General features: G+C 34.8%; 1 protein-coding gene across 1 annotated transcript in view; it reads left to right on the top strand.

The window, feature by feature from the left end:
* The window catches only part of LOC141542606 (putative polypeptide N-acetylgalactosaminyltransferase 8), a 24,775-nt gene extending 16,681 nt beyond the window's left edge, over positions 1-8,094 (top strand). The window contains exons 7-11 of the mRNA XM_074267143.1: positions 3,056-3,241; positions 3,763-3,900; positions 5,230-5,325; positions 5,720-5,887; positions 7,642-8,094. Coding sequence (XP_074123244.1) covers positions 3,056-3,241; positions 3,763-3,900; positions 5,230-5,325; positions 5,720-5,887; positions 7,642-7,785 — 732 coding nt within the window. The 3' untranslated portion in view covers positions 7,786-8,094. The remainder of the gene's footprint in view (positions 1-3,055; positions 3,242-3,762; positions 3,901-5,229; positions 5,326-5,719; positions 5,888-7,641) is intronic.
* The last annotated feature ends 3,077 nt before the right edge of the window (positions 8,095-11,171 follow it).

Below are 11,171 nucleotides of genomic sequence, written 5' to 3'. Positions count from 1 at the left end.
TTGGAGTTGATCACCTTTTTTGGAAAAATATTTTTGAAATAACAGTCTTTATTAGTTTCTTTTGCTATTAAAAAAAAGAATCATCCTGTTGGTGATATTAAATATATAAGTGAATAGGAATTTCTTTCAGTGTTAAAGTATATTATTTTTCCCAAAATAGAAAAGATATCAGTAGAAGAAATATCAGTATTATAGAAGAGATACCGGTATTAATTTTGAGCACTGGTGATTTTCTTGAAGCTAATGGGAGAGGAAGAGGAATAATTACAATGAATCTTGAATATGTTACTAATTTTTTGATTGGGAGTTAGGCACCTCAGGAAGTTAAATCCCTAGAAATTTTATTTACCCTATTTTATTAAACTAATATATTAAGGCCTCACAAATTGATTCTTTTCCTCTCCCTGCACCTGGTCTGTGTGATGTAGACTCAGTGACAAAGATGCTCTAGTATTCTTCCTTCTATATCATAATGATAACGTTGGCTTGTAATTGTACACAGCTTTGTATTTTTCAAAATACAAAATAGTAAGATCAAAAACAATAACATTGGACACAGTGCCAATAAGGAGACTTGTGACACTAACTAGCAAGCAATTTCATTTCTTCAAATACGCCTCTCAAATTGATATAATAATTGAAATAAATTTTATAGCAACTAACTCAAACAGTTAGTTTCCTATAAAGTCTTATATAATGTTGTCAAAATGTAAATTATTATTTATACTTACAACCATTCTGAGTATTAGAGAGAAAATTTAATATATGTAGCAAGTTAAAGAGTCATTCAATGATTTGCCTGTGATGATACAATAAATCAAAGTCAAGATTAGGAAAGTCCAGGTTTCCTGACACTTAAAACATTTTCTGTAAAATATGGAGAATGAATTTTTAAAATTTTATTTTATTTTTAGTTTATGGAATGAAACACGCATTTTATATGCAGCATAATAAAAAATGATTGCACACAAAACTGCAAATCTATGTACAACTTGTTATTCTTTTAAAAATATAATGAAGCTATGATATAAAATTCTTTTTTTGTAAAATTATTCTGTACATGTATTTATATATCAGTTCTTTTTCTGGATGCAGATAGCATGTTCCTTCAGATGAAATTTTGTATCCTTCTTCTGTGATCCCTAAGTGTGGATAGCTGGAGAATGAAATTTGAGGAGACATGGGAAAAAGATAGAACAGATTTGGCTAGAAAGAAATAACGGATCAAGTGAAGGGTTATATGCTTCCTGGGCAGAGGGGCTCCAGATAAAGCCTCTTAATTCTGGAGAGGCAGAATGGCATTTTGTATAGAACACTGGTTTAGCCAAAAAGAACTTGCCTCTACTGCTTACTAGTTAATTGAATCTATTCAAATCTCAGTTTCTTCCTCTATAAAATAAAGATTTTGATCAACTCATATAATTTTTGTGAGCATTATAAGAGAGAAGATATGAAAAGTTTTTGAAAACTGCATGCCTATACAAGGATAAATTACTTGTATTTACTTTTTTACATCAACTACAATGATGACCACAACTATCACTGTTACTACTGCTGCTGCTGTTGCTGCTGCTGTTACTACTACTACTACGATCACTGTAAAACAAATAAAAAATTGAAGTAATACTTAGGATTTAGGTTTGGTACCTCATGGCTAATGAAAATATGATAAAGAAGTTGAATCCCATGGAAAAGTAATAAATGCCTAATGCTAAGTGTATATAATACATGATAACAGTAGGTTTTTAAGTCTGAGATGTAATGTTGTCAGTTCTTCATCAGATTTCACAGACTAATAGAAAATACAATTCACTAAAATGTTTTTGTAGTTTTTAAAGTATATTTTCCATTAAACATCAAAGTTCTTAAAATTGGCATTAAACATCATAAAAATCACTAATTTATGTTGACAAAGGAATAGGTCATTTACCTAGACAAAAACTTACAAATCATGGTTTCTCACCACTAAAATTCATTAGTGACATGTCACTTCAGGGTTCTTTGGAATACTGAAATACCCCCGAGCCAGTATTGTGGCTACATCTACTTCATCATATTGTTTAAAATTGACTTAACACAAATAGCAAGCCATTATCCCTTTAAAAAACTTTAAAAAAACCTTTAGTTTTTTCCATCTGTATGGTCTAGCAGTTGACTCATCTTCTAACTAGACAAATAGACAAGATCAGGAAAGTAATTTCTTCTCAATGAAAGATCAATTGAATAATCTTTACTTTCTTGACTTTTCCAGGTAGTAGAGAGTAGCAGCAATGTCTTGCACATAATAGCTATATATTGAATTTGATTGAAGAAAGGGAAATATCAGTAGTTCTTTGAATGATGGGAGAACTACAATTTAGTATATTTATAGAAGTTGTTATTATTCAATCATTTTTGTTGTGTTCAACTTGTGACACCGTTTGGAATTTTCTTGGCAGAGGGATTGAAATGTTTCCTATATTCTTCTCCAGTTCCATTTTATGGATAAGGAAACTGAGGCAAAAAGGGTGCTGGAACCTGCCCAGGGTCATACAGCTAGTAAGTGGCTGAGGCTGGATTTGTACTCAGGTCTTCCTATCTCCAAGGTTAGCACTCTATTTACTGTGCTACTTAGCTGCCCCATAGTTATAAAGGAAGAGGTGGGAACTGCATAATTGGATTTCTACTTTAAAGAAGCTGTTAAAATAGCATATAAATTGAATTAATTAATATTACATGCAAAATTACATGTTAGCAGTGGGGGGGGGAGAATGAACTTATATTTTAAAAAATGGTAGCCATTTGTGTGATCTGGTTGAAAAAAGAAAAAAATTATATAGTAACTTTAATATATTTTTAAAAGGAATAGCAAGTTACATAAAATGGATTTAAAGTTTCATGTACAATTATCTCTCACCCTCCTCATTCTGCTATGTTGTGGAAATGCTTGTTTTTTTCTGTTAAGTTAAGAATAAAATAAGTTAAAAAAATTTAAAGAGTACATAAATGTGCTCTACGTGCAAGACTAAATGTACTTTACCAGGCTATGACATAGATGTAACTTATCTTTCTGCAGGTGTGGCAGTGTGGAGGCAAGATCGAGGTCTTACCCTGCTCCCGGGTTGCTCATCTTGAGCAAGCGCACAAACCATATGTCCCCAATGTGAGGTCAACAATGAAGCGCAATGCTCTTCGTATTGCTGAAATTTGGATGGATGAATACAAACCCATGGTCTACTACTCCTGGAATCTGCCAATGAAGGTATATCAGGACCTTGCAGAAAAGAAAATAAATGACAGGGAGTGGAAGGACACAGAGAAAAGAGTCCAACCCAGCCTCAGTCTCAGGGATTTCAACTATTCCCTTTTCCACAAATCTGAATAAGTGGTACCATGCTGGAGATCAATGACTAAGTCTTCTGAGCAGATTCAGTCATGGTACAGAGAGGGACTTATCGGAAAAATATAGTCTATTCACACATTCGAGGTATAATGAATATAGTTTGATGAATACAGTCAGCAGTATCGGTAATAGGGTCCATTTGTCTATGTTTGTATATGAATCTATTACTAACATCTGTATGTGGCTTGTACACAAATGCCTTAATTATTGGTTTGTATTGCCTCTAACCACAAAGGCTTGCTTTTCACGAAGGAAAGGAAAGTAATCCTGAGGAGCCAAGATTCCTAGGTGGGAAAATGTTAGAAGGGAGAATTTGAAAGGGAGTGGAGCAGTATAGTTTAAGCTTTGTGAAACTGAAAGAAAAAGTAATTTCTTTATAGAACCATGGAATAGATTATGGAGATGTGTCTTCCAGAAAGAAACTCCGAAAGAAACTGAAATGTAAAAGTTTTGACTGGTACCTCAGAAATGTTTATCCAGCTCTGAAGCCATTTCAAAACATTTCTGCCTATGGAACAGTGAGTATCATAGTTGTTGAAGCTATAGCATATTACAGTGAACACTACATCCATGTCCAGCTACCTTCCAAGGAACGCATATCAGTGTTCTTGAAATTCTTTCTGGCTGATATATTGTTAGGACATTTGATTTCACTTCTTCATCTTGTGTCCTTCAATTTGTCTCACTCTTGGCCCATAGTGAGGATTTGTCTCCAAAAATCTTTTTTTTTAAATTTTATTATTATAGCTTTTTATTTACCAGATATATGCATATGTAATTTTACAGCATTGACAATTGCAAAACCTTTTGTTCCAACTTTTTCCCTCCTTCCCCCCACCTCCTCCCCCAGATGGCAGGTTGACCAATACATGTTAAATATGTTAAAGTATAAGTTAAAAACAATATATGTATACTTGTCCAAACAGTTGTTTTGCTGTACAAAAAGAATCAGACTGTGAAATAGTGTACAGTTAGCCTGTGAAGGAAATCCAAAATGCAGGCGGACAAAATTAGAGGGACTGGGAATTATATGTAGTGGTTCATAGTCATCTCCCAGAGTTCTTTCTCTGGGTGTAGCTGGTTCAGCTCATTACTGCTCTATTAGAACTGATTTGGTTCATCTCATTGTTGAAAATGGCCACGTCCATCAGAATTGAGCATCATATAGTACTGTTGTTGAAGTATATAATGATCTCCTGGTCCTGCTCATTTCACTCAGCATCAGTTCATGTAAGTCTCTCCAGGCCTTTCTGAAATCATCCTGCTGGTCATTTCTTACAGAACAATAATATTCCATAATATTCATACACCACAATTATTCAGCCAATCTCCAATTGCTGGGCATTCATTCAGTTTCCAGTTTCTGGCCACCACAAAGAGGGCTGCCACAAACATTTTGGCACATACAGATCCCTTTCCCTTCTTTAAGTTCTCTTTGGGATGTAAGCCCAGTAGTAACAGTGCTGGGTCAAAGGGTATGCACAGTTTGATAGCTTTTTGTGTCTATAAAAATCTTAAGAACTTTTGGGATTCTAGATTTCTAGAATTTGGGATTTGGGAATTCTAGAATATTTTGCATTTTATTTCTATAATTTCCTACATATCACAAAATCCCTAAGTGTTTTTCTTTTCTTCTCAAATCTTAGATGAACCAGTTCTTTAAGAAAGCTCACTCACCTCAAGCAAGCACTTGCTCCTAGGAGCACTTTTAGAATACAGGACTGGGAGCAGTTTGAGTAATCCCAGGATATAGGCTACTAGAGAAGTACCATCCTATGACCTTCTCACTGGACATGCAGATGTCTCTGTCTCAGCTCACAAATATTTTGTGTGTTTTGTTCCAACAGATGAAAAACTCTTTGAATGAGAAGTTCTGCCTTGACCATGGGCCTATCATAGCAGATGCACCAATCATGTCTATATGTAATGGCAACCATACACAGGTAGAGAACACAGAATTTTAAATATGAAAGAGAATTTAGCAATTTGAGGTTTGAATACGATCTATTTAAAAAGTGTTTTAAATGAATAGTCATCCCATCATAATGCGGATTTTATTGCCTCTCAGTGCTTAGCATGATGCCTTTACTATTGTAGGTATTGGGTAGGCATTTATTGAATTGAATAGATGATAATTATTGCTGGGTCTTAGTGAGAAGCTAGGGGACCAGGGCATCTAGGATGAAACTAATAACTGAACTTTAAACAAAACTTTTCCTTAGCTTTGCTAAGGAATCAAGTAGGAAAGATGGTTTTCTTTTAAGACAAATAATTTGTAAGATAGGGGTGGATAACAGAGTGACATGTCAATGAATTGGTTTTCCTATTTCCTTATAGACTGTACTTTATTTTCTGTCTGGAGAATTGCATGTGGGAATGTTAAATCCTAATTTCAGATTGGGTGATCATTGCTTGATTGATTCTAACCAAGGTGAAGAACTGGCTTTCAAGCCATGCTTTCAGGCAGCTGCAAATGGGTGGCACATGTATTGGGATTTTAAACAGGTAAGTTTTTCAAATCATCTACGCTGAATGGGGGGGTGAGGTTAGATTTACTCTGTTTGGGCTAGAAAACTATTCATCATTTTTGATGAGGGAAGGGACATGGTGAAAAAAACTGAATCTGACAATGATGTACAGTCTGGATTGCAGAGAGAACAGACAAGTGATATAGAGATCAGTTATTTCAGGAATTTAGGCATGAAGTGATAAGGATATGGAGGACAGCTGGGACAATGAGAATAATAATATTAAGAACTCACATTTATATAGTGTTACTCTGTGTCAGAAACTAAATTGTTATTTTGATTTCATTTGATTCCATACAAATCCTGGGAGATAGGTGCTATTATTATCACCATTTTACAGATAAGGAAACTGAGGCAAACAGAGGTGAAGTGACTTGCCCAGCAAAGCAAGTCTGAGGCAAGTTTAGAAATTTAGTCTTCTTGACTCCAGGTCTAGTACTCTCTCTACTCCATCAGGAAGGAAAAATCCTGAAAATTAGAACCTTGAGTCAAAGATAAGGGGGGAGTGTCCATTCAAAATGGATGCATATAAATGTTTTGTTAAATAAATTACCAAAATATAGAATTTCAATTTAATTTAAAATATATGTTATGAGATTAAAAATAATTCTAAAAATAAAAGAAATAGTATTATAGTATAGTGGAATGAATATAGGATTGGGAATCAGAAGTCCTGGGTTCAAATCCTTTTTTAAAAATTAATCATCTATATGTCTATGGCTGAATTGCTTAATCATTCTGGATCTCAATTTCCTCATCTAAAAAATGAGTGTTGGACTAGATGACTTCTAATAATAATAGCTGGAATTTATGTAGCACTTTCAAGGCACATTGAAAAGATATCTCATTTGATTCTTACAATGCTAGGAGGGAGGTGCTATTATTCTCATTTTACAGAAGAAGAAACTGAGATTGAAAGGAGTAATTTGCCCTGAGTCTTACAGCTAGTAAGTGGTTGAGACTACATATAAATGCAGTTCTTCCTGTCCCCAAATCCAATCCTTTATGGTACCTCTTAGCTTCTTCTAAAGTCCTTTAAACTCTAAATCTATGATTTTAAGTCTCTAGGTACAGACCACTGTGCTCTGATGTTGCTAAGTAGGAGACATAGAAGAAGTCTACCAGGCTTCTTGTACTGGGGGACAGTAGAATTGGATCTTGAAGGATAGATGTCATTTCTAAAGTGTCTAGATTTTGGGAGCACAAGCAAAGAAGAGGAGGAGGAGGAGAAGGAGGAAAAGGGAGAGGAAGAGGAGGAAAAGGAAGGAGAAGGAGGAAGAAAAGGAGGAAAAGGAAGACAATGAAGAGAAAGGGGAGAAAGGAGAAGAGAAGTTGATTTTGGTGATGATAACAATAGCTTATGTTTGTTCACAAAGCACTTTACATATATTTTCATTTAATCTTCAAAACAGTTTTATGAGGTAGATGCTATTATTATTCTCATTTTACAAAGGAGGAAACTGAAGCAGACAGAGAGTAATTGTACATGTACCCAGGGTCACATGAATAGGACAGAATTAGAACTTTGACCTTCCTTACTCCAAATCTTTTTAACACACTGCCTACTATTTCATCTAGATTAGGAAGATGCAGACTCTGGGGGGGGGAGGATTTTAAGAAATGTGAGATACTCTTCTAAACCCAGTCCTGACCATGGCAGAGTTAGAACAGATAGACTATGGATGTAGGATTGGAAAAATACTAGACTGACCAACAGATCTTTCCTCTCAGGGGAGAGCAATCACCAACAGGAGCACCAAGAGATGCCTGGAGATTAAAGAGGATGGCTCAGGATCTTATGCTCTCATTCTCCAGAAATGTACTGGGCAGGAGTGGAAGATCCAGCATATTGTCAAAAGCTTGGAATCGTTATAACTCCAAAACCAATTAATGACTTGCCCCAAATGAGTTTGTGCAGTGAAGGCAACAATCTAAGGCCTTGATTCATGCAAGTCAGGCTACTTTTCCCTTAAAAGGTATTGCAATTATTCTCAGGATATAACTGGCTGAGGACTAGGATTCTGATCATTGACATAACCTCCTGGTCAAGCTAGAACACTGAGGAACTGAAACTTTTCCTTTAAGCGCTGAACCTTATACCAGTAACAGGACCAAGAGCAGCCTGAGGAAGAATCCCTTGCTCAAATCAACTGCATCACTAGTGAAATCCCTTCTTTCCTTTAAATGTCCTCCTGCTATAAAGAAATAAACTTCATTTGGTTTAGTATTAGAAAAAATACAAGTGTCTTATTTCATTTCAGTTTGAATCTGATTATCCTTAGCCTATACTTGTTTATCCTTAATTTGCTTGAGGGGATGCTAGCTTCTACTTGTGAAGGATTTTCATCTTTGCTCCTGTTCTGAATGGAATATACATTATGACCTTAAATTAAAAAAAATTACAAACATGGAATCTTAGTGTTGGAAAGGGCTTCTATGTCCATATATTTAAACCAAATCTGAAAAGAAATGCTCCACTGGTAAAACAAAGTAAAACAAAACAAAACAAAAAACTACCACTACTGATTAATTAATTAAAAGAGAGATATGCTCACTCCTAACACTTGGCTAGTAATTGATCATTCAACTTCTTTTTAAAGACGTCATCTTACTTCTGAAAGCAGCAATTTCACTTTGGGACAGGTAGCTCAAATTGTTAGGTAAATATTTTGTTTTGTTTTAAACCTAATTTACCTTTTTCAACTTTTACTTATTGCTCCTGCATCTATCCTTAATAAAGGATTTAAATAATAGTGGAATAATTAGATGACTGCTCTAAATTTATAGAAAAAGAAGAAAAGCAAAAACTCCCAAAAATGAATTTGAGTTGCTATCATTATTCTAAAGTTTGAAACAACTGATTCAGTGAAATGTAAGTTCCTTATGGCTAAAGATCATTTTTCATTTTGACATAGTATTGGTAGATGTCTCTAAATGCAAGAAAATAACATTATCATAAATTAAAAAAAATCAAATCTGAATTTTGGGTGATTTAAGTTACATTTAGTTTACTATGTCGTCTAGGAAATACATTTTCACTATATTTGTTTTAAAGGGTTGTCATGTGGAAAGAACACTAAATATATAAATATGAATGCAATGAGAGTGACCTGGAGTGTTGAGGATAGGAAATGGAATGTGAACTGTTATTTTCTGGCTACTTCCAGTCAAAGCGATCATGTGGACACTTGTGACTAGCCAATTCCTTGCCATGATGTTACAGGGATAGCGACAGGAAATGACAAAGAATTCTTCAATTGGCTGCTGAGTCCAGAAGATTTGATGATTCAGGGATTGTTTAGCTGGAAGTCTGGATATATAAAAAGGAGTGACCTGCTCCTTTATCACTCCTTTTTTTTTTCCTTTGCAGCTGTGAAGAAGTAGGATTGCTTTGATCTGACCCTGCTCACACTCTGACCACTACTGCTCCACCTAGCTGTTTCAAAGAGAAAAGGATTATCAATGAAGGAGCTGTTAGCCTTTTGCCACACATATTCTCTCTATGTAGTTTTCTACAATCATACCCAAATTTAAGCCTACTCTTTCTTTTTTAATTAATTTTTTCAATGATCAAATTATACTCTTTCTCAAAAATCCAACCATACCTTCAACTTAAAAAAGAAAGAAAAATAAGTCCCTCTTGTAAACATCTATAGTCAAGCAGAACAAATTTCCATTATTATCTGCCATGTAGGACAATAAAAGAACCTTATTCTGTACTCTGAATCTTTCACCTCTCCATCAGGAGGTGAGTGTAGGTTTCAACATTAGTCCTCTGAAGTGGTTGGCCATGGCACCGGTGACAGTTCCTAATTCTTTCAAAGTTGTTTGTCTTTACAATGTCGTTATCATGGTATAACTTGCTCTCCTGGTTCTTCTTCCTTCACTTTGCATCAATTCATATATGTCTTCCCAGGATTTTCTGAAACCATGCCCTTCATCATTTCTTACAGAACAATAGTATTATATCACATTTGTATGCCTTAACTAGTTTAGATATTCCCCAATAGATGGATACATGTTCCACATTTCCAATTCTTTGCCACCTCACAAAAAGCTATGAAGATTTTTATATAAGCCTTTTTGGAGTTTGTTTTGCTTAGGAATGACCTTTCCTTTAATTTACCATTCCTCTAAATTCTCCTTGTATTTTCTTTTCAATGCCATTCTTACATCTCTGTTGAGTGAAATTTATTTCTATAACCAACTGTCTGTACATTGTTCCTTCCTTTGACCAATTAAGATAAGAATGATTTTTCCCTCCCAAGGTCACACAGCTAGGAAGTATTAAGTGTCTAGAACAGATCTTTAGGGCTGGTGCTCTATCCACTGCCTTATTTAATTGCCCCAATCCTTTTCTTTAAGCTTTTTTCCTACATTACAGAGAAAATGCATTTAGAATGCTGAAACCTCTCAAGGTTTTTAGGAATTCTTCTAACATAAATTGTGACTTTCAAGTAGAAATTGTGTATGTGTGTGTATGCTTATGTAACTGCATTGAGTTTAAAGATCTTAATTCCTTTTAAAAAATTTTATAGTGTTCCTTTGAAATAGTCAACCAGTCAATAAATCAATAAAAACTCATCAAATGCTATGTGCCAGATAGCCTTCAGACCTTTTGAAATCCATAAAGTTGCTGTCAGTCATGAACATATTCATCACAGCTTATTCATTCATACAAGGTTATGAAAGAATAAGCACACACACACACACAGAAGTAGCCATGTGCTCATAGTCTGCATAGATACCAGATGGGAAATAGGGTAACTGCCCTCTCTCCAATTTGACTTTAGGACCAGATCAAAATGGTTCACATACTTCATAATTGCAAAGCAAGTGAGAGGTAGGGTACTGGATCACCCCTTTTGTGTTGTCACAAATAAAATTTTAACCAAAAGGCAAACTGAGGAAGATCTCCAAGCAAAATAATATTTATTGTCAGTGATATGCTAACTGTCAATAAATTGATCATTTGTCTTTATTAAAACAAAAAGTCCTGGATAAGAGGACAGTTCCCTTTATATAGTATTTTTGGGAACACAAGACAAAAAAACAGAAAAGAGTAATGACAAAAGAGAATTAAGGACAAAATAATTGGTTACAAGGCTACATAGGGAGCAATATGATTGGTTGGAAGTTTGACTAGCAATGAGTCATGAGTTTAAGAAGTATTTTTTGTTTGAGGCCAGGTGAGAGATAAGTGACCCAGACTTTTAAACAGCAAACTAAACATCCTTTAAGAATAGCTTTTGGCATAAAGT

Source organism: Sminthopsis crassicaudata, chromosome 5, assembly GCF_048593235.1.
Source record: "Sminthopsis crassicaudata isolate SCR6 chromosome 5, ASM4859323v1, whole genome shotgun sequence".
Taxonomy (NCBI): domain Eukaryota; kingdom Metazoa; phylum Chordata; class Mammalia; order Dasyuromorphia; family Dasyuridae; genus Sminthopsis; species Sminthopsis crassicaudata.
Note: the sequence above shows the minus strand (reverse complement) of the source record. Positions and strands in the feature narration are given on the sequence as shown.